The sequence below is a fragment of the Leguminivora glycinivorella genome, chromosome 25 (genome assembly GCF_023078275.1).
Source record: "Leguminivora glycinivorella isolate SPB_JAAS2020 chromosome 25, LegGlyc_1.1, whole genome shotgun sequence".
Classification (NCBI taxonomy): Eukaryota; Metazoa; Arthropoda; class Insecta; order Lepidoptera; family Tortricidae; genus Leguminivora; species Leguminivora glycinivorella.
In genome coordinates this window covers 8,320,011-8,344,739 of record NC_062995.1, presented here as the reverse complement: position 1 = coordinate 8,344,739, position 24,729 = coordinate 8,320,011, and the positions used below count along the sequence as shown (strand labels likewise).

Below are 24,729 nucleotides of genomic sequence, written 5' to 3'. Positions count from 1 at the left end.
GTACGCTGGTTCGATTCCAGCTCGGAACACTTGGAGGCCTTGGTCACTTTTTCTTTGTATATGACATTTATTTAATGTTTAAGTCAATTTTATTCATAAAATACAGTTAAAATTAGGGATGTACCGACTATTGATTTGGCCGACTAGGCCGACTACCGACTAGTCGGCGCTTGGGTGGCCGATTAGTCGGCCGACTAGTCGGCTAGTCGGCCAGAACATAATATTCGATAAATTCACATTTTGAATGTCATTTTTGGTCCTTCGTTCGCGCTTTTCATGATTTTTTACAGATGTTCAAAGGTTCATGACAATATTTATATACATTTTCCATTTTTAACAACCGGCTTGGCTTAGTGGGTAGAGTAGTGATCCTGCCTATGAAGTCGATTCCTAGGTAGGAAAATTATTTCTGTAGTGATAACAGATATTTATTGTTTAGACAAAAAAAAGGAATTACTAATAGCTACATAATACAACCATAATTTTCAGCTGGTAATTTAATTTTGTACTGTTTTTCTATCACTAATGAAGTGCCGACTAATCGGCCTTTTTTGCCGACTAGTCGCCGACTAATCGCCGACTACAAATGTGGCCGGATAGTCGGCTTTCCCGACTAGTCGGCGACTAGTCGGTACATCCCTAGTTAAAATGTGTTTTAACGTTTTTTTTTAATCTAAAAACCTCATTTTTGAAAAGTTTTTACTTCTCACTTTTTGACATCTATCAATGAGGATAGTGAGTCTATTCTCCATAATGGCAACAACTCCGTTAAAAAAGTTTTTTGTACTGAGTAATAAGATTTTTTTTTTCAATTGGTAATAACTCTGAAACTAGGCGAAATCCAGAAAAGTATGTATGACATTTTAGTCTCAAAATGGGATCAGGAATGTACTGTTAAAATCTTTCGCAATGCTCACGAGCACTGTGTATAAGCTATATTCAGAAACTTATTATATGAACAACTCGTACATATCATGCCAATTCGATATAAGAACTACAAATAGTCATTCCCACACACATTTAAATTTGTAAAGTTAAATCTCCACAGACTCTGTGACAGTGAAGAGTCTATAAGTCTGTGGCCCCAAGCATTGTCAAAAAGTTCATAGAGTAGCTTTTAGTTCTTAAGGACTTTTGTAATCACTTTTACATATAAATGAAGTTAAATCTGCACAGACTCTGCGAGAGCGATGAGATGATAGGTCCGTAGCCCTGAGCGTTGTCATACAGCTCGAAGAGTGGAGCGGCCACCAGCTTGTAGTTCTTGGGGACGGCGAAGAGGGCCCGGTCCTGGAGTTGGACGAGGAAGAGGCGTTTGTGCTCCTTAGGCTTCGTGATGTGGGGAGGCACGTATGGGTACTGCGGGGGCTCGAAGTTCGGTCGCCACCAGTTGCCTGGAAAAGTTATGTTTATATGTATACAATAGTGTCTGATCAATGTTTTTTTGATTTTGGCAAAAAAAAAAAACGACACGAGTGTTTTAAGTCGACAAGAGTTGAGATTCACCTATTAGCAAGTGTATTGTACAACATTTTACAGTATGCGCACCAGGGAGGTGAAATGAAATGAAATATTTATTTAACATAAAGATTTACAGACAATTAGTTCTATGGTCTGAGTATGGTCCCACACTAGGCGAAGCCTGTCCCGTGGAAACCAAGCAAGCACGTAAAGCAGTGCCATATGTATTATAATAGCCTTTTAACATACAAATGCAAAAGTAGGTTTCCTCTATAGTTGCATATGTCCATAAGCTATTGTAACTGCTTGATGCGGGAACTCAAAACGAGACGATAACTGTCGTGAGTTGCGAATTTCCCATTCAATTTCAATTTCAGGTGTCCACGGGCGGCAGTGATCACTTACCATCAGGCCACCTGTGTTTTCGTTTGCCTCGTCTCGCATAAAAATGAGAGTGTAGTTAAGTAGTCCAGTTGTGTATAAAACAGAGTTTGCTGTGGACCTTTGGAGTGTCGACCGGCCGACTCCCGGTCGATTACGTCAATCGAAAATTGGAATAAAATTAACATTCCAATAACTTAAAAATCAGTCTGACACTCGAGGTCTTAACAACTTACCAATGGTATCTTCAATAAGCCACTCTTGCTTGACTCCGTCTTGCCTGCCGAGTGTCTCTGTTAGTAACCTTTTCAGTCCCTCAATTTCATCCTGGAAAATAAATAGGAAACATGTTACAATATTGTTTGTATTGTGGAGGTAAAGATGTTTCACCACCACCTTCCTTCCTGTACAAGTTAACTCTGGGATATGGGTTAGATTGTAGCGTAGGCGAGAGGCTGGCAACCTGTCACTGCAATGTCACAATTTTGATTTCTTTCAACCCCTTTTTGACAAGAGTGGCACTGAAACTTGAGTAGTTCATGTGTTCTGCCTACCCCTTTATGGGATATAGGCGTGTATGTAAAGATGTTTGGTCTACAATCTAGATGGAAGATAGATTTTTTTTTTACAATTTCTATAATTTTATTAATATTCCCCAACAAACGTGACTAATATTAAAAACATACTAAGCCAGAACTCATAAGAGGGCATTCTAAAAAGCTTATCAAACCTCCATGTGCTAGCAACCCTAAGAAACACTTCCTGCCAAATCGCGTAGTTAATGTGTGGAATTCTCTAAAATCGCTGTCAATAGAAATTGTCAACAATGTAAACAAACCATTGTATAAAATATCAATATTTTAGCACAATTTTATTATTGTAAAGGTTGAGGGTCATAATGTGAGATGAATTTATTAAATAACACATGGATTTAGCCAGTATCTGATGAGTTAGAATGGAAATTATAGACATTTTGACTACAAGGTTTGTTTACATTGTTCACAAATTCTATTGACGGCGGCGACTTTACCAGAAACTGTTATTAGCGCGTCGTCAGTGAACTGTTTCAAAAATAGACTGGGCAATTATATTAGAACTTTGAAAAGTGAAAAATAAACACAAGTGCAGTGATATACACGTATCAGCAAGAGCTGCTAGTGTATCAAATAAATAATAAAAAAAAGTGCATTTTTTTCTATTGTAATTGTACATCTCTTTTAAATGATACCCCCTACATGACATAGAAAAATGTTTAAATTTTAGATTGAGTTTATACCAAGGCAAACTTGGCAAGAGGGATCTGTTCCAAGCATATCTATATGTAGGATCTCACCTCTCCAGGGTTGAGTTCTCCGCCCGGCAGCTTGAAGAAGGCAGTTCCTAACTGCAGCAGCAGAACATGTGGCAGACCATGTTCATGCACTAATAAGACACCTTCCACAGACCTGGAATCACAAGAATTAACTCTACATTATAGGCTTAAATCCCAGGGGTGCATGGAGACAGAGGAAACAGCTGCTGTGGCTCTGGAGTGCAGTGGGGTGGCTCCATACAGGGCAAAAATATCTCGGATCTCTGAGAGACCTCTCCGAAGTCCTACTGAACATCAAGGGTCTAGTAGGATTTCTCGAGGAGTTGGGATGGCAGGATTAGCCAACCCCCCCTCATATCACGCAAAATAGGCAAGACGTCGAGTTGCGGAAAATCGCCCATTCTACAATACAATGGGCTTAAATCTATGGTCTGGCATAGTTGGTTAACAAATATCTGTGCTCATGCTCATCAACATCATACAAATAAATGCCCTTACCAGGCCTACGTCACTAGCTCGCCAGTTGTGCGGCGTTAATTACCTGAATGAACAAGTGGCAGAGGGGCACCACGCGCCCGCCTGTGTAGTCGCATGGCACGTACCTACTGTTCTTCTGAGTTTTATGTAGTCACTTATTAGTATTAGTTAAATGAATCATAGGTATTTGTCGTTTTGTGGGCAAGAGAAGGATCTGTTACGTTAGTAAATTAATAATTTGTGCCCTTACTGGGATTCGAACCCAGGACCGTGGCTTAGCAGGCAGGGTCACTACATGCGAGGCCAAACCGGTCGAACAAACTAAAGGAAGCATTTAGCATACTGACAATACATACTACCTCAAGTGATACAAGCAAAATAGACACAATGGTTGTGAACTTTCGGAAAATGGCTAGCTCAACCATAGCATAGGATGACAAATTGAAGCATATTTCTGCAAACATATAAAACTTGATTTTCAAAATACGTGTTAGCTAGGGTAGTGTATTATTGAACTAAAGGAGCCCAAAGGAGCTGAAGAGATTTAAAAAAAAATTGGAGATTATTATTATAACAAATCATAAAGCTTAACATAGAGGTTATAAATAAAAGATCTACCTATAGGTAATAAATAATTAGCAAAACTAAACTATGGCCATGGCATGGCATAGATCTGTTTTGCAACTATATATATTTGAGGTTAACACTGCCTAGATCACTAATAAAGATATTAAGTAGTACCAAAACATAGTACACGTTAAAAATAACACGAAACTTACCTTCTCATGCCAATCTTTACAAATTCCTCCCTCATGCGTTGAAATCTAGCCGGCACCGAAGCGTCCCTCTCTCAAACAATGGCTCCTTCGTGCCAAATGTGTAATTAGTCAGCGGGTACAGGTTTATCGTCCTGTTTAGCGTCAAATTGTTGTTATTCTGGCTGTTCTGGTGTTGTACGCCAGGTCTAACCGGCCAAGGTTTGTTTCCTGGTGCTCCTTGTACTGCTGACATTTCGAGGTTTTAAATCACTCTCGATAATGAATTATGGTACACTGACTAGAAATATAAAACAGCTTATAGTAATTGAATATTGACGCTAAAATCGCTAAATAGTTAACGGTACTTAGCAAATCTAGGAAATTATAGCGTCAGTAGCGTGTAAAACCAAACAACCGGCAGCCATTAAAAGCATAGACTAAACGAGACGAGACGAACAAGTTTTTTTTTTCATTTATGGGTTTATAGTCTATGGATAAAACGATAGTGATGAAACTACTTCTAATTTACCGGTTATATATTTGGTAAATGGTTAAACTTCGAAAAATGTCTTTGGCTTAAGAGACTCGCATCCAGGCTATAAATTTATCAAAAAAAAAAGTTTGACAGCTTTATTTTGACAGTGACGCTGACGAAGAATTCAGTGTTTATATGTGGAATGTGGGGTTTCTTTTCGAAAAACTTTTAATAAAATCGTTTAGTTTATGTAATCGATTAAAATGTCGCAACAACTAGAACTATTAACCGAGGTTCCATCACAATGGTCAAGTATATCAAATATAACACCAGACATACAGAGGAAGGAAATAAAACCATTTGTTGTTTGTAAGTTATCATACTTATCAACCCACTTTTTGTGTACTTTAGTTTAATTCCTTTGCCAATTATTAATTGATTCAATTGAATTTCACGTTTTTAAACTACAATTATGATCCTACAAGTATTATTTCTTTTCCCTTTATGTGAATTTAATGAAAATTGTAATAATCTTAACTTGTATTTTAGTGGCCCTAAAAGAACTTGAAGGTAATCCAGACAGCAGAACATCGAGCCTAATGAGTGTGGATAAGTTTGCGGCGGTGCGGGAGGTGGTGAGACACGTGGTCCGGGCCCGTTCTGCCACTAGAGAGCCCTGGGAACTGGGGGATATGAAAATGTTCTTAGAAAATTTAAGGTAAGAGTTTCTCTAAAACATGCAAATTATAATGATAAGAGAGCCTACTTAAAATTTTCTATTTGTATTTTCCACCTTAAAAGTGTTGTCCGTAATACTGGCATCTAAAACAAAATTTGATATTTTTTCTTGTAACCTATGTTTTGCTTGCTTACATTTAGCAATAAGAATAGTTAGATTACTTATGCTATTTTAGTCTTGATATGTGATCACTGATCAGGAATATGGTGTTAAAATTATTTGATCCATGATACACCATTTTATACATACATGTATATTAGTACTAGCATTTGCCCGCGGCTTCTCTCGCGTTAGAAAGAGACAAAAGTAACCTGTCACTCTACATCCCTTCAACTATCTCATCTATAAAAAATCACATCGATTTGTCACTCGTTTTATTTATTTATTTAAACTTTATTGCACAAATTATCAATAAAAAGTACAAATGGCGCACTTAACGCCTTAAGGCATTCTCTACCAGTCAACCATTGGGCAAAACAGAGATAGTTTGGTGCACAAGATTATAAAGCCAGTATGAGATTTTAACGATTAAATACAAGTCGATACCTACTATTATAAAATAAACATACACAAATACAATAAGTAAACATATATATCCGTTTTGCCGTGAAAGATGGACTAACAGACACACACACTTTCCCATTTATAATATTAGTAAGTATGGATTATCAAACCTTTAAAATTGTTCAATGAATTTGAAATTCTTATTGCTTTGGCATTGCTACCACAAGACTACCACATTTTATAACTTCAACATATTGTAGATTCTCACCAGACTGTGTGGCGGAGCTCTCAACGCTGCTGTGTGCAGAGCAGCTTTACACCAACATACCCGCTCACTTGCGAGTGAAGCCGGGACTGGCCGGCCTGCAGTGGAAGATTGACATGTCTCTAAGGTAGATTTTTAATTGATATCTGTTTTTATTAAACCTCCTACGCAAAAACGAACGGGGGTTATAAAAAAAACTAAGTTTTAATTTATATTTTTTATACACCAAATAAGCGATTCTTTCTTTAAATCTAAATCGGTTCATCTGTTCGGTGACATAGTGAACTGATTTGAAACATGGCTAAGAACACTCCCGATTAACTCAGCTTTCAAACAAAAAAAAGGAAATCTAAATCGGTTCATCCGTTCTATAGCAACGATGCCACAGTAAGACACACACACACACAGACAGACACGTCAAACTTATAACACCACATCGTTTTTGCGTCGGGGGTTAAAAAATAATATTAAATGAATGTATGAAAAATTTTTTGAAGATTTTTTAAAAGCTCTATTCTTTTTTGTTTCAGCCAAGCCAACATGGAAGACGCAGACCAAAAGCAAATACTCCGTCGGGACACCTTCATCATACTCATCCTCAAACTGACAGACGGACAGACAAGAACGTACAGGCTATCCATAGCCAAGTTCCATGAGTTACGGTTCGTGGTCGCGAGCGCGCTGAAAAGCGTGATTGTGTTAGAGAAACGGAAATGTATGAGGAAAGACTGACATACGTATTCTTGGGGGTAACCCCATAGCGTGAACTGTGGCGTTTTCAAATAAAAGGTACTAGGGATGACGACTACATAAAAAAATGGCATTCTGCTTAGTCCGTCAGTTAGATCGTCCAAAAATACTGAACACATATTTTTCGCTTTTTCTAATTAATGAAAAAATACAAAGATACAGGGCATCAAAGTTCCGGAGTGGGAGCTTGTGACTAGGGTTGCCAACTTTTTTTTAGGGAAATATAGTATTTTAGAAAATTCCATCTATAAAATATAGTACACTGAAATAAAATATAGTACGGTACAGATAATCGATAACCGAGTCGTAGAAATCGTTTTTTCTGCCCACTGTAAGAGGCTCCACTCGGTTTTCATCGATTTTGACAAGTTTTGTGTTGTATTGGTTCTCTTATTTTGTCGTCGAAAATTGTAAAACGACCTAATATCACTTCCCAACTCAAGTTTCTCGGAATTTTATTCCGCTGAATGTTCATTTCCCAACTTATCGTAATTGTTTTATTTGCCAAGCTCACGTTTACTAACTTAACATTTGGCCTATTTTTAAGGATGGTGTTAGAAATTATTTGTAACTTGCCTAATGTTTCGTTACGAAACGTTATTTGTCCAAGAGTTGTTTCAGCAAGTGAAGCATTTGACAAATGATATGTCTGGTAAAAGTTTAGATGGATTTTAATAATCTGCTTTACAATAATTCTACCAATTGAAAAGTTGCTAAATGTTAAATTGTTAAAATGAAACTGCGAAATGTTGGTTGGCAAATGAAACTCGGCCAAAAATGGTTTTGCGAAAAGGCCGTATCCGTATTACCCTATTTGTAAGACCACTATATCGAAAAAAAAATGTATATGTAGTTATTTTTTATGAACTTACATGTATTAAAAACATTTTTGGAAATTTTGTTTTGGTGAAGGATCTTACATACATGAACTCTAAACATTTCTTAAGATTAAAGAGCGATTTTAATTTTAAACTAATTAAGGCAAAAGTTTTGATCAAAGAACCAGTTTTGGTCCTAGAACAGTTCAACTTTGATGCTAAATATCACAGAATCAATAATGAGCTGTGAAGTAATTATGTGATACTAGTTTGCTTAAAGACGATGCTGTTAATATGGTAGGCTTTAAAAACTATCATAATATTCATAATACCAATGGATTCAAATCGAAGCTGTCTTAAGAAATGTTGTTATTTAATATATCGTGGAATAACCTAACCTAACCACAAAATTAAAATTTTGAAAAAACCCCCGACCACGACATAGTAGACCAATTTGCATAAAACATGGCTAAGAACAATCCCGACTAACTGAGCTTTCAGACAAAAAAAAACTAAATCTAAATCGGTTCATCCGTTCGGGAGTTACGTTAAAATCGATGAAAACCGAGTGGAGCCTCTTACAGTGGGCAGAAAAAACGATTTCTACGACTCGGTTATCGATTATCTGTACCGTACTATATTTTATTTCAGTGTACTATATTTTATAGATGGAATTTTCTAAAATACTATATTTCCCTAAAAAAAAGTTGGCAACCCTAGATGCCACAGACAGACACACACACAGACAGACAAACAGACAGACAGACTGATAGACAGACAGACAGACACGTCAAACTTATAACAGCCCGTCGTTTTTGCGTCGGGGGTTAAAAAGACAAATGTTTGCAAACAACGGTGCCTTTATATATTTGTATCTGTAATAATTTCATGTCAGAACGAAGTAATGAAATGTACAATGGTTGTCAGGTAGAAATGAAAGCGCGAGCGTAGCGAGCGCGAAATTTTTTTTATTATAAAAACGCCGCCCCTGGCGGTTTGATCCTAGTGTAAATTCGCCACTAGCAAGGACCCCAAAAATATAGTACTTTTGCGTACTATATCTTTGTCATATAGAATATAGTACGCTGGGCCAAAATATAGTACAATACTATATTATATAGTACGGTTGGCAACCCTACTTGTGACGTCACTTCTAACTAAAAATTGTACCTAGGCGTAACGTCACGCGAAACTTCAACGCACTGTACCGTCGTCATTTTTCGTTTACGAGAAAAAAGAAAGAATACGTGTCTAAAATTCTTTGATAATCTAACTGAGGACTAATTCGTTTTTTTTAGTCGTCTCGCCTATTCACTGTAGTCAGGGGCGGCTCACTCCGCGATTCTTTCGCCGAGCAACAAGTACATGCCGGCGGCCGCGCACTCGCGGCCTTTTCACTGGTGGCGCATAGAACTCGATGCGGTTCGTTTGTTAATGTGGGCATAGTGGAATAAGGGAAGAGTTGTAACTCCATACATCAGTAAATGAGAGTTATTTTAGTGACATCTAGCGTCAATCACGCGTCAACTAGCGTAAATTATCAGTGCCACTACTCGACGCTAGATGCCAACAGTGTTGCGTCTGCCAAAAATAATGTAATATTAAAACAGTTTACAACTTATATTACAAGCAGAAGGAATTGAAAACAGAGTACTGATTAATACTATTGTAATATTAGCTAAAAATTGTTGAGCATTAGACTTTTTGTTCGTCGCGACATCTATTGACAAGTAGCAGTACTGATAATTTACGCTATTTGACGCGTGAATGACGCTAGATGTCACTACAAATAACTTGCATTTACTGATGTATGGAGTTACAACTCTTCCCTTACTTATTCCTCTATGATGTGGGTAAGAATTTTGAAAGGCGACATTTTGTGAACATCAAAGCAGTGAGCGTTCTGTACTTGTACAATTATATATTCAATTCAGAGCCAAAATCGACACAATGTACTACACAATACACAATTTTGATTTCAATTCAGAGCTTTAAGGCAATAACGCCTTGTTGTCAAATGACAAGATGTACACTTTTAATTGAAAATGTCACTAAATAGTGCCTGACGACCCAAAATGTATAATTGATTTAAAAAAAAAGTGCCCATAAGATTTCTTGGCAAGCTTGGCCGAATTTCACCTTCACGTACAAATTTATTTCTCATTTTAAAACTATGTTTTGAATTGTGATGAAAATTTGCACATAAAATGCATATCTAGGGCTTTGTTAAATATGAGCTTATGAAACTACATACTAGAAAGTCTGAGTGCTACAATTTTTTCCCCCCTTAAATAGGCACTGGTCCCACCAAAAGTAACTATCGGCGACAGAAAGGAACAAAAGATAGTCGCTCCCGTGTGAATAAAAGAGAGAGCGAGAAATTTATAGTTCATCGCTCGGAGACAAAGCTATTGTAGGGATGTACCGACTATTGATTTGGCCGACTAGGCCGACTACCGACTAGTCGGCGCTTGGGTGGCCGATTAGTTGGCCAGAACATAATTATCGACTAAATTTGCCAGAATTTTTGAAATTACATTTTTGTTTCTATCGCGCTTTTCATAAAATTTGTTCAGGTTCCAAGTTCTATGAGAATAGTTATACACATTTTCCATTATTTATCTTAAAATATATAATGGAACCTATGAAACCGATAGTCTTAGGACATTAATTACTGTGATGATTACAGATATTTGTTCTTTTGACTAACAAAGGTATAACGAATACGTACATAATACGACCATAAATCATCCGTTAATTTATTTTTGTACTGTTTTCGTATCATTTATCAAGTACCGACTAATCGGCCTTTTTTGCCGACTAATCGCCGACTATAAATATGGCCGGATAGTCGGATTTCTGGTTAGGCTTTATAAGATTACGCGTAGTATTGCGGAATTTCATTGGAACTATTCTCTTCATAGTATACTGAACTGTCACTCCATACATCAGAATAACAGCGCACTCCTGACAATAGTCATATATTTCTGGCCAGGCTGTTTCTTAAACTTATTGCCCAATACCAAAGAGGATCGAGTATTATAGAGAGTTACTGTCAAAGTAAAATGTGTAATCACAGTACATAGACTGCCATCTCTCGACACAGGCATATTGTTAGCTTGATATGTGTTAAAATGACAAATATTAATATTAGCGCCATCTAGCCGAGCGTTCCCCAAAGGTGTAACGCCATCTAGGCCATTTTTTTCTTAGACTTTATCCGTCTATACGGAGTTACATATGCCTTTGCCTAATACACATCGCGCTTATAAAAACGTGTGAATAGGCCCTAAGATCCTTAATTAGTAATGTCATAATAATATAATTGTATTTTTCTTGTAGATAGAACTTGTTACAAATCGGTGCGATTATATTTATCCTGTCTGTATAGTTTATTTTTATTAATAAAAAGTCTAAAACTAAGTGTTTTATTATTAATAAGAATAGGTACTTAAGTCCAACCAATCTGTATAAGTGGCGTACACGAGGGAGGCCTATGCTCAGCAGTGGGCGATTAATGAAAATGAAATATTTATTTTTCAAGTAGGCATATTACAATGCGCATATGAACGTCAAATAAAGCTACTGGCTAATGGCTGAAATGATGATGATGAATCTGGAAATTATAAATGCAGACATCAATCGCAATGAAAAAATCAACAGTGATCGACTCTGGCCAACGTGGGACTCGAACCCACATCCTTGGATTGCCGGCCGTCCGTCCATGACTGCGAATTTAACCATTGCGACTGTCATGGCAGATTCGCAGTCGCAGTCATGGACGGATGGTCGGCTGGCGCAATTGGTAACGCATTGGACCGGCAATCCAAGGATGTGGGTTCGAGTCCCACGTTGGCCAGAGTCGATCACTGTTGATTTTTTCATTGCGATTGATGTCTGCATTTATAATTTGCGATTTATAAAGTGGTACGTTCCACAATAAAAAAAACCGGTCAAGTGCGAGTCGGACTCGCTCACCGAGGGTTCCGTACAAACTTTCAATAGTTGAATCATCAAAATGTTATTCATAAAACTACAGATTTTACTAAATCCCTCAAGACTCAATTTCCCACATAACAAGTAATATTTTAATATACAATTTTATTGGTAGACAACGTCCAAATAAAAACAAAACTATTAGGCTTCAATAGTTTACGACTTACGACATGTCGCAACGACGCTCCTGAACCGACCTCATTATATCAGGTAAAACGCGATGTAGGAAATGAGCGTTCAATTATTCCTCTATGATGTGGGTAAGAATTTAAAAAGGCGACATTTTGTGAACATCAAAGCAGTGAGCGTTCTGTACGTTGTACTATTATATATTCTGTGATAATGTCGATTTCAATTCAGAGCTTCAAGGAAATAACGCCTTGTTGTCAAATGACAAGTAGTACTTTTTTAGTTGAAAATGTCACAAAATAGTGCCTGACGACCCAAAATGTATAATTGATTAAAAAGAATAGTGTCCATATAGTCCATAAGATTTCTTGGCAAGAGCGACATCTATCGGCAAATTGAGTAAACTAATGCGCGCGAGCTAGTATGGAAGATGATTTTTATGGAATAATTGTTTATTGCGTGAACCGATTTTAACCATTTTGCCTCTATATGAAAGCAGGTAATTTCATTGTTATTTTGTTAAAAAATACAGGTACAATAAACACCCGCAAGGGTGTTGAAATTGAAAATGTAAATCTGAAAGGTTTTTTATAAATAAATAAAAAAGTTTTCAAGATACGTGTACGATTTTATTTTTCCTGTAATATTCATTATAATACCCATGTTTGGTGAAAATTTCATACATTTATGTTGGTAAACTTCGGAGATAAGGGGGGGGAACGTTATTTTTTTTTACATTTTCCTTCAAAAAACATTTTTTTTCCACAACCAAAAAATTATAAAAAATAGTTTTGATATGTACAATTTGAGCTCTTTCTAACGATACCCCACTTGACCTAGTTACTTGAAATTTTCAGTTTGCCCCCCTTTCATTTTGGGCATTTTCTATCATTTATATTAATTAATTAAAATAAAAAATACTTTCAACTTGTAGAGGTTCACAATTTTTATAACTATTCCAAATTTCATATCGATAGCATAAGTAGTTCTCGAGATATTTAACAATGTGACAGACGGACAGACAGACGGACAGAGTCGCACCATAAGGGTTCCTGTTGTACCTTTTTGGTACGGAACCCTAAAAAGGAAAAATCCATATGTTTATATTTAAAAAAACATATGGATTATTAACATGATGAATCTGTATAGATTGCAGTAACTAGTATATTGGGTATGGCAGTGGTCATCATCCCCCTTGCGTTATCCCGGCCTTTGCCTCGGCTCATGGGAGCCTGGGGTCCGCTGTGACAACTAATCCCAAGATTTGGCGTAAGCACTAAGCGTAAGCCCGAGGGGTAACTAGGCCTTATTGGAATTAGTCCGGTTTCCTCACGATGTTTTCCTTCACCGAGAAGCGACTGGCAAATATCAAATGACATCTCGCACATAAGTTCCGCAAAACTCATTGGTACGAGTCCGGGTTCGAACCCGCGACCTCCGGATTGAAAGTCGCACGCTCTTACCGCTAGGCCACCAGCGCTGTCTGGGTACGGCAGTGGTACTAAAAATATATACAGCGTGTGGATTCCATACGGGCGAATAATGTATCCAGTTATAGTATCTGATCATATGAATCGTATAGGATAATCATTTTGTTAAAAAGTGTTATTAATTTAATTAAATTATTTTTTTTTAATTTGACCAAGCGGCAATGTACGTCGTCCAACTTAATGTCAAATGACATAAACGTCATGTCGTAATGACGGTTAGGTAGGTACACTAATTGATGTGGACGTAATACATTGCGTCTGAATTATTATGTATGAAAAAAGAAACCCATCTATTAAAAAAAACATGTTTCCACTGCGACAATATATCATTGAAACCAGTAGTTACTCATCTAAAATTAATATAATTTTTATAAAGAGAGAAAAAATGCGGTACCACGATACTGATTGCCAGCTATACCTGTCTCTTTCAGTATACGGTATGCTTCATGAGAGTGTATATTACATACCGTAGACGCAGTCCTAAACCTACTTAAAAAGCCCTAAGCTAAGTTAGGGCTCCTTAGGTCTGAAAATAAAATAAATAAAAATAAAAAACCTTTTATTTCTAGTTAGACAGTAAAATATTACAGAAATTGGAGAAATATATATCTTAACATTTAAAATAATGTCACACCAGAACCCTTTATGAGGTAAAGGCCTCTTCCAGTTGCATCCATTTATTGCGGTCTTGAGCAACCCAGGTCCAGTTGACCCCGGCTATTTTGATGACTTAGGTCCGATACTAATCGTTATTAAATTATTCGCACGTATGTAATACACACAGACAGATCTACTCCCTTTTTTTTAAGTTCAAATGTAAAATTAAATAAAAGAAAAACTTTACAATAAATATTTTATTACGAAAATGTTGATACACGAAAATACATATATTGCCCGTGTGGTGACGGGTTAAGAATCCCCCCCCCCTTCTTCGCGTGGGTGTCGTAGAAGTCGACTGTGGGATATGGGTTAAATTGTGGCGTAGGCGAGAGGCTGGCAACCTGTCACTGCAATGTCACAATTTAGATTTCTTTCAACCCCTTTATGCCAAGAGTGGCGCTGAAACTTAGTAGTTCATGCGCTCTACCTACCCCTTTATAGGATACAGGCGTGAGTATATGCATGTATGTACAATTGTACATATATTACAAGTGTAATATTACAATCAAGTCTCATGGTTCACTGGTTGCACACCGCTATTCTCTTCACCTTTCTGAAAAAAAAAAGAAATTTTAAAACAAGTTTCTCAGCCAGGTTTGGCCACTGACAAATTGGTAAGTATTTACATAGAGGAATAAGTAAGGGAAGAATTGTAACTCCATACATCAGCAAATGCGAGTTATTTGTAGTGACATCTAGCGTCATCCACGCGTAAGAAGTATTTTTTTTAATGTAAATTTTTATTTGATCCCGGATTGTGGTGACTGGTTAAGAATTTCACCACCCCCTTTCTTCCCGTGGGTGTCGTAGAAGTCGACTGTGGGATATGGGATGTGGGTTAAATTGTGGCGTAGGCGAGGCTGGCAACCTGTCACTGCAATGTCACAATTTCGATTTCTTTCAACCCCTTTTTGCCAAGAGTGGCACTGAAACTTAGTAGTTCATGTGCTCTGCCTACCCCTTTATGGGATACAGGCGTGATTATATGTATGCATGTATGTTTTATTTGATGTGCCAGTTTTACTAATAACATTTACTTTTTATGTGAAAATACATCCAAAAAAACTAAAAAAAAATATATATTTGTATTTTTATATATTACTAGCTTTTTGCCCGCGGCTTCGCTCGCGTTAAATTCGAAAATCGCGGAATGCCCCATACAAACTTCCACCCCCACTTCAGGAAAGTGGGGGGTTAGAAAGAGACAAAAAGTAGCCTATGTCACTCTCCATCCCTTCAACTATTTCCATTTAAAAAATCACGTCAATTCGTCGCTCCGTTTTGCCGTGAAAGACGGACAAACAAACAGACACACACACTTTCCGATTTATAATATTAGTATGGATGTAGTTATGGTGTACCTTTTTATCCGGGGACTCGAACCCACAACAGAGCGACGCGTGCGCGCGCTGGTGCTTCTCTAACATGTACTTACGCTGCAACAACATTGGACAAGTTGATAATGATAAGATAAGATAAGTTATCGATTATTCAAGTAGGATTTTACAACCTTTTTCCAATCGTCAAAATTACAACTAGCGAACAAATCAAATTATTTTATTGAATATTTTTCGATTTGTTCTTTTTTCAAGTAGTCACACTACTATATATAAATAAAAAATTTAAATAGATATCATACACGAAAGAAAAAACGACAGGGCCCACTGGTGGCCGAGCCGGGAATCGAACCCGGGTCTTCTTACGCGGCTAACGTCAAAATTACATTAAAATTAAATTAAAAAATAAATAACAAATTTACAAAAACAATCTGAACAATAAACCTATGAGCTTCTAATAATTTTACCTATTATTAGAAGGCCATGCATTTTTATCAATGGGCAATACTGAAAGTTTTTGGAACTTACATGCGAGTATTGCAAATGGCGGATAGTTATCATCATTTTTAAGCACGCCCCCTCTCCTCTTACTATTAATTATGTGGGATGTGTGTACTTGTCTTATGCTCCCACGCTCCCCTTTATAATGTTGCCGCGCTAATACTAACAAATATATCGGATGGTACAACTATTTACTAGTAGTAACAAAATGGCGGCGACAAAATTCAAAATGGCGTCGTATACTCACGCTAAAGTCCTTATTACAAACATCACACGACAGTTTCTCTCTCCCATGAGCGCGTCTTTCATGTCTCCTCGCACTTTCTCGGCTAGAGTAGAGTTTGCCGCACAGTGAAGGCTCTAGACTAATTAATACTTACGAATAAGATAAGTATTGCAAATGGCGGACATTATAAACTATTTAGTCACAAAATGGCGGCGACAAAATTCAAAATGGCGGCTACACAATTCAAAATGGCGTCGCATACTCACGCTGAAGTCCATATTACAAACTTCACACGACAGTTTCTCTCTCCCGTGAGCGCGTCTTTCATGGCTCCTGGCACTTTCTCGGGTAGAGTAGAGTTTGCCGCAGAGCGAAGGCTATACACTAATACTTAGAAACAAGCATTGCAAATGGCGGGTGGTACAAATTATTTAATCACAAAATGGCGGCGACAAAATTCAAAATGGCGGCGAAAAAATTCAAAATGGCGTCTTATACTCACGCTAAAGTCCTTATTACAAACTTCACACGACAGTTTCTCTCTCCCATGAGCGCGTCTTTCATGGCTCCTCGCACTTTCTCGGCTAGAGTAGAGTTGGTCGCACAGTGAAGGCTCTAGACTAATTAATACTTACGAATAAGTATTGCAAATGGCGGACATTATAAACTATTTAGTCACAAAATGGCGGCGACAAAATTCAAAATGGCGGCTACAAAATTCAAAATGGCGTCGTATCCTCACGCTAAAGTCCTTATTACAAACTTCACACGACAGTGTCTCTCTCCCATGAGCGCTTCTTTCATGGCTTCTCGCACTGTCTCGGCTATAGTCCTACAGTAGAGTTTGCCGCACAGTAAAGGCTCTATACTAATACTTACAAACAAGTATTGCAAATGGCGGACATTATAAACTATTTAGTCACAAAATGGCGGCGACAAAATTTAAAATGGCGTTTAACAAAATCCAAAATGGCGCCGTATACTCACGCTAAAGTCCTTATTACAAACTTCACACGACAGTTTCTCTCTCCCGTGAGCGCGTCTTTCATGGCTCCTCGCACTTTCTCGTCTAGAGTCCTACAGTAGAGTTTGCCGCACATCGAAAGCTCTAGACTAATACTTACAAATAAATATTGCAAATGGCGGATGGTACAAATTATTTAGTCACAAAATGGCGGCGACAAAATTCAAAATGGCGGCTACAAAATTCAAAATGGCGTCGTATACTCACGCTAAAGTCCTTATTACAAACTTCACACGACAGTTTTTCTCTCCCATGAGCGCGTCTTTCATGGCTCCTCGCACTTTCTCGACTAGAGTACAGTTTACCGCACAGCGTGCAGGCGTGACTCTTTGCGGCGCCGTGCGATGCGCTGAGATGCGCCAGAACCGAGGAGGATGAGATGAAAAGCTCGTCGCATTGAGAGCACTTGTATCTGAAACGTGGACGTATTTTTTGTAAACATTGAAATTTTGGTGCAGACAAATAGCACTAGACCCTACTCATAGTATTGTGTTCCTGCCGGTGAGTAAGGTTACCGGGTGAGCGTCAGGACCCCTGGACCTTTGAAAAAAATATATTGACAGGTACCAAATAGGTAGTAAATATTGACTAAGATATCAATTAGTAGTGTTGTCTAGAACTATTATGTAAACCAAAAATGGTCCAGACATCCTGACGTCAGAATGTCTGGCCCACTTTATTCACTCGATTTTTCGATATCAGTGGAGGTACCAAATATATGTACTCAGGTACCAAATAGTATCAAATAGGTACTAAATTTTAGTATGTACTAAACATCAAATATCTGTAGTGGTCCAGGGGTCCTGACGCTCACGGTTACCGGAGCTCAACGAGGGTGCTGTGTGGACGGAAGGAACTACGGAACTAATTTGTTCCGTCTATTTTTCTTTGAGTCGTCGGCAACCCGAACCATCCTTAGAGCTTGTACCAAGGACCATTTAATACTAGACTGATATAGCCCATACAAAAAAGCGTACCCCTGAAAAAAGCTTAGTTTTTGCTTTAAAACTAGATGGCGTTGTTTCGTAACCCGGGAGTGGAAAAAAACATATTTTCACACATATTTTTACTTGTTTTTATATTATACTATGAATAACTATCAAAAAACTTTATTTTAATATCAAAATATTGGCTCAAAACACAATTTTTACGAATTTTAATTTTTTGGTCGGCCTCGATGTAGTTGTGATCGCTTCGCTGGCTAAGTTTGTTCGCATGTTGTCTAATTAATGCCAAATAAAATGACTAGATGACGTTGGTGGACTAGGAAAATGTCACATTCGTTTCGTTGTTCATTAATATAATATACTTAGTGATAATAAACCTATATGTTGAGCTCAAATACGTTCAACAAAACGCAATCATTGTGCCAACAGATGTGACATCTGACATCCATGTCACATCACAAATGTCATTGTATGATTTATTGAATATTCATAATATATGGATATTAAATATTTTAGAATCGCAGCAGCAATGCGAGTAGAGATACAGAATTAATAACTGTATAAATTAATAATTGTATGACCAATGACCTCATACATAAAATTACCAGTTTAGGTGACAGAAGGCGAATCCAATTTGTAAACATTAAATGTGCTAAGGAAAAGAATCTTTCCGATTTTCAACGGGACACGGCTGAAGGGGCGAGCTGGTTTCGACTGCGCCCATGCATCTCAATTGTCCAGAAAGTTCATTCGAAGATCATTTTGCTTATAATAATCTGAGTAATCACAGTGAATGGTTTGACAGTATTTCAGCTAACATGTAGAGAGACTTGCTAAGCTTCGTCGGTCAGGCTTCGTCTTGGACACAACGCGGATAGTTAGGCCGCCAGGTGTGGCACTTTGGATTACGTTTTTATAATAAATTAATGATAGTTTGTATTGTTTTGGTAATATATTTTCTACTCGTATACTACTCGTTTGGTACTCGTATAAACCTAAACTGAGATAATAAATTAATAAAAGGAAATAATTAGTGAAACTCTGACATAAGTAATAATTAATGAGACTAAATGCGTTTTCACATTATCCGATCCGATATCGGATGTAGGACTGATACCCCATACATTACAGGCGCTATCTTGGATTTTTTCCATTTAAATCCTTTCGACATCCGATATCGGATCGGATAATGTGAAAACGGACTAAGACAATAGATACCTTGTTAGTGTTATATACCTATGCCTATGTATATCCCACCAAAAACATTCTTTAAAAAATAGCCGTCTCGATGGAGCTGCTTGTTTATCTCTAAAAAGTAATGAAGCTACATAAAGTTCCTTACTGCGATTTCTTTATTATTATAGTTAACTAGACTTTGCTGCGGCTTCGCTCGCGTTAAATTCGAAAATCTCTCCACAAACTTCCATCCTCCATTATAAGGAAGTGGGGGGATATAAAAAGAGACAAAAAGTAGCCTATGTCACTTTCCATCCCTTCAACTATCTCCACTTAAAAAATCACGTCAATACGTCGCTCCGTTTTGCAGTGAAAGATGGACAAACAAACAGACGCACACGCTTTCCCATTTATAATATTAGTATGGATGTTGTGTGACTTGGCCGTTGAAGTGTAGCGGTGCTGGCGACAGATTGGTGCAATGGTGTCATGGAGCACCTGGTTATAAACTTCTTTTCCCCTCACTAGCTCGGAAACACGTGTTTTGTCCTTTAATACCAGCGGGTAAAAACGCGTTTTATCCACTAGTGGGTAAAGTAATTTGACCTTGAATAAAGTCAAATTAACTGCTTTAAAATTGATAAAAGTAGGTGAATCTAGTAATAAAGATGATTTACCACCTGTGGAACTACTGGAAGCAGTGATAAACGCATTTTTTGCGTTATAGTTTCCTCGCTACAGTAAGGGGAAAAGTTCTGTGTTACACTCGGGTGCAAATTTATTTTACTTCTCGTGTGTTAAAAAACTCGCAAGTTCAGGATTCTATTCTCGAACCACTCGCTTCGCTCGTGGTTCAACTATAGAATCCTTTCACTTGCTCGTTTTTCAATTCCACACTCGGCGTTAAAATACAACTTTGCCCCCTTGTATAACAAATAACTATTATACCCTTGTGTATAAAGAAGTTTATAAGTTTCATATTCGATGGTCCGAGCTAAGGTTCGTAAAGCCATGAAGCCGAGCTGATAATCATTGTCGCTAAACGCCGATCGAAACGCAGTCTGAAGTGGGTGATAAACGTACGATACGAGCAGGTATGCGTACTTATGGCTCGACGACCTTTTTCGATTGTGTGTCACCGTAAGTACGCGTAAAAACCGCTGCGCATAGTAGTCGACCATCCAACGCGTACTTGCTCGTACGCCTATCACCCACTTGACGTCGCGCCAACACTTTATGGAAAAAGCGGGTTTTCAACAACTACCAATAAGATTTTAGACATTCAAAAATCTTCAATAATACTCAACTGTTTCGGTCGCACTCGTTCAAATATAGGATAGGATTGGCATGAGCGAGACGGTCAGGAGATTGATTGTCAACATGATATCTATCATAAACACCGTTCGAAATGGCCTCATTAAAATCTAAATTTTAAATAATTATATTGAAAGTAATATTACTAATCATTGACGTCACGCTCAAAATGAAAGAGATAGAAAATTTGACAGTATGGTACTCTTTTGCATGATTGTCATAATTCAAAATAAGAACGATGGCTTGCGTTGTAAACAGGGACTGAAACATGACACGGGCCCCTAGCGTCATCTATATACTTTTCACTGTATCACTTGTAACGCCGTTGAACTACCGCGTGCGTATTTAAAAAAAAAATGACATTTTTATTCAAATGACACTCTTAGTGACATCTAGTGACATAGATTTACGGCTGCCAACGGGGTACGGTATTTAGTATGGACTCTGCTGGTCCTTTATAATCGTCCTTGGCTTGTACACACCTTTTTGCTGTGTACTTAACACAGCAAAAGGGAGTGTACCTACAAGTTTCTAATGGGTTGTCAACGCGCATGTAACACTCCTTGACTTGCAGGCGTCCATAAGTTACGGTGACCGCTTTCCATCAGTCAGACCGTATGCTTGTTTGCCACCGAGTGATTTGACTAGTAGGGAACCAGCCTATTAGAAGAAAAATATGGACAGTAGTTATGTTTAAACATAATTTCTATTTAATAAGTCAAAGAGAAAGATATAAAGTAAATGAATTAACCGTGACGTCACTCCTCAGTATTTCATAGTAATTCCATATTAGCAAATCGTTTTGACAGTTCGTAAAAAGAAGCTGATTTGACTAGTAGGAAACTAACATTCTTAGATTTTTTTTTATATTTAGTAAAATCAAAACATTCAAAACTCACTTGTACGTTGATGGATCTCTGTGTTTTTTCGCCCTTTTAAAGTGGAGTTTCAAATTGTCCTGCAAAAAAAAATAGTAAAAAATTGCTATATAAAATACAGAAAAACTTACCGCGATGTTTTTAGCTGAATAAAAAATTGAATTCAGCGCTGGTGGCCTAGCGGTAAGAGCATGCGGCTTTCGCCAGGTCGCGGGTTCAAATCCCAGCAAAAGCCAGTGAGTTCTTCGGAACTTATGTGCGAAATGTCATTTGATATTTGCCAGTCGGTTTTGAGTGAAGGAAAACATACATACATATAATCACGCCTGTATCCCATAAAAGGGTAGGCAGAGCACATGAACTAATACATTTCAGTGCCTCTCTTGGCAAAAAGGGGTTGTAAGAAATCCAAATTGTGACATTGCAGTGACAGGTTGCCAGCCTCTCGCCTACGCCACAATTTAACCCATATCCCACAGTCGACCTCTACGACACCCACGGGAAGAAAGGGGGTGGTGAAGGAAAACATTGTGAGGAAACCGGACTAATCCCAACAAGGCCTATGGAATGTCAGATGGCAGTCGCTTTTGTAAAACTAGTGCCTACGCCAAATCTTAGGATCAGTTGTCAAAGCGGACCCCAGGCTCTCATGAGCCATGGTTAAAGCACAGTATAATAAAGAGTACTATCGTACAGTATGGCCACTCCCGCTCCCCGCTGAAAGTGCCGCCCACCCCCTCTCGGTTACCTCACAGTTACCGCCTGTCAAAAACGCGAACAGTCGACCTGTCATATCTCACTCATACAAGCATGGTACGCGTTCACCTACACGAGTTTAGACTGTGTGCTAGGAACGCGCCTCTTTCATATATTTGATCGCCAGTGTCCGAGGTGTGGTAAAGAGGAGAATGAGGAGGATGAGAAATCTGAACTCACTAGCGACTTAAAGGTGACGTCACACTCGACGCAGTAGTGCTGGTGCGAGTGGGACAGCAAGTGACGGTGCAAGAGGGACGGGTATATGAACTTCATGTTGCACTGCGGGCAGTTGTAGCGCTGCGCGGGGTCGTGGCGGCTGAAAGAACATTGTACAACGCGGGGCGTAAGTTCAATATTGCAAACGAGAGAGAGCTGATGACGGGAGGACTTACGGAACTGACTTATTCCGTCTATTGTCCTTTGAGTCGTCGGCAACTCGGCGAACCCTCCTTGGAAATTGTGCACTCCTTTTTACTGTGTATTTAACACAGCAAAAGGGAATGTGAAGGGAATGAAGGGAAAGGGAAGTTTCTAATGGGGTGGCAACGCGCATGTGACACTCTTTGAGTTGCAGGCGTCCATAGGTTACGGTGACCGCTTTCCATCAGGCGGGCCGTACGCTTGTTTGCCACCGACGTAGTATTTAAAAAAAAAAAAAGAGTAAGTATAGATAAGAATGACCAATCAAAAAATACAAAAAATAAAATAGGGAGGATACAGAATATTCGGCTCTCTTCGGATTAATAGATCACTAGCTTTTTCTCGCGGCTTCGCTCGCATTAAATTGGAAAATTGTGGATTACTCCATACAAACTTCCACCCCTCATTTTAGGGAAGTAGGGGGTCGGAAAGAGACAAAACGCAGCCTATCCATCCCTTTAACTGTCTCCACTTAAAAAATCACATTAATATAATACATTGCTTCGTTTTGCCGTGAAAGAAGTGCAAACACACAGACACACACACTTTCCCATTTATAATAGTAATATTAGTATGGATAGAGAATTCTACTAATATCCAATATATGTAGACAATTTTACAACTACCCATCAAGAATACATTTAAAAGTTGAAAATATAATATATTCTGTCAATACATTTCCGACGGCATACTAACAAAAACCTTTGTGTTGTATGGATTAGTATGGGGCTGTACTCACGAGACGTGCATTCGTAACGCATGCATGTTGTTGAACCCGGCCCCACATACGCTACACGTTAGATTCTTGCCGACCTTGTGTGTTTTCACATGCCTTTGGATTACAGTGCGTTTTCTGAAAAATAAAAAAAAACGCACAAACTAGATTTCCAGTCACAGATATTTGCGACATAACATCTAGGTATTTAGCCATTTAAAAAAAAAACTATAAGGGGCTTTACAGACGTGCCGACTGCAACTGGCACAGGACCTAGGCAATGTTTGATTTTTGATGCGTTTTGGTACTTTATTTTTTTTCATTTTCTGTTTTTTTTTTATTGATAAGTACAGGGTTACTAAAAGGGGAACGAAAATTTGATTATTTTTGCGCTACGATGCACCGGTTAGGAGATACAGCCATTCAAAGTTTTTATTTATTTCATACCATGTTTGGGAAAAGCATTATTACTTCGGCGGGAAATATGGGGTTGCCCGCCTCAGACCTATCTGTCTATATCGGTGCTCGTGAGCATTGCGAGAGATTTTAACCACGCATTTCTGAGACTAAAAGAAAGATTTTTTTAAACACAGGTGAGGAAATTTTGCCATAAAAAATTGTATTTTTTTTTTCTATTTTTTTAATGTCACATAAAAAGTAAATGTTATTCATAAACCCGAGACCGCTGCCAAATTAAAACATAGCAAATATGCGAACCTGGGACCAGTGTACGACTTCGTACCGGTTGCCATCGAAACGGCCGGACCTTGGTGTGCCGAGGCCAAGAAGCTTGTTGCTGAGATTGGGCGCCGGTTGAGGGACAGAGGGGGTGATCCCCGGGCTGGATCTTATCTGCTCCAACAAATACCCCTTGCCATTCAGCGTGGCAACGCAGCTGGCATATTTGGGACTTTTGGGCCAGGTAGGGAACAATTGGGGGGTAGTCCTTGGCGGGATTAATTCTTATATTATTTTTCTCTACATATGTTATTATTATTATACTGTTTATTTAAGTTTAGATACATTTAGGTTTACTTATTTAGTTTAATTAGTTAGTTTATTTTAAGATAGTTCATAATAATCAATGTATTTTTTCCTGTGGTAATAAATTTTTAAATTCATAAAACTGTCTAAGAACAAATTAAATTACTTTCATAGAAAATAAAACATATATATATATATATATATATATATATATATATATTTATATTCCGTAA

At 38.0% G+C, this 24,729-nt stretch overlaps 3 protein-coding genes and 1 non-coding gene across 4 annotated transcripts in view; 2 read left to right on the top strand and 2 right to left on the bottom strand.

Annotated features, from left to right (window-relative positions):
* Positions 1–801: 801 nt before the first annotated feature.
* Positions 802–4,801, bottom strand: LOC125239264 (cleavage and polyadenylation specificity factor subunit 5). Its single transcript, XM_048146797.1, is given in 5 exon segments — positions 802–1,394; positions 2,079–2,169; positions 3,176–3,287; positions 4,411–4,481; positions 4,484–4,801. Coding segments are annotated over 5 exon segments (681 nt in total). The 5' UTR covers positions 4,643–4,801; the 3' UTR covers positions 802–1,146.
* A 265-nt stretch (positions 4,802–5,066) lies between these two features.
* On the top strand, positions 5,067–7,288 carry LOC125239286 (COMM domain-containing protein 5-like). Its single transcript, XM_048146827.1, has 4 exons — positions 5,067–5,233; positions 5,414–5,582; positions 6,368–6,499; positions 6,903–7,288. Exons 1-4 carry the CDS (start codon positions 5,128–5,130, stop codon positions 7,102–7,104), a joined length of 609 nt encoding a protein of 202 aa, XP_048002784.1. The 5' UTR covers positions 5,067–5,127; the 3' UTR covers positions 7,105–7,288.
* Positions 7,289–11,727: 4,439 nt separating this feature from the next.
* Trnaa-ggc lies at positions 11,728–11,799 on the top strand. The gene has a single exon. It is a non-coding gene; the product is annotated as a tRNA-Ala (tRNA).
* A 5,360-nt stretch (positions 11,800–17,159) lies between these two features.
* LOC125239241 (zinc finger protein 595-like) overlaps positions 17,160–24,729 on the bottom strand; it is a 30,141-nt gene continuing 22,571 nt past the window's right edge. The window contains exons 8-11 of the mRNA XM_048146775.1: positions 23,537–23,650; positions 22,555–22,693; positions 21,640–21,698; positions 17,160–17,715 (exon numbers count right to left, since the gene is read on the bottom strand). Coding sequence (XP_048002732.1) covers positions 17,436–17,715; positions 21,640–21,698; positions 22,555–22,693; positions 23,537–23,650 — 592 coding nt within the window. The 3' untranslated portion in view covers positions 17,160–17,435. The remainder of the gene's footprint in view (positions 17,716–21,639; positions 21,699–22,554; positions 22,694–23,536; positions 23,651–24,729) is intronic.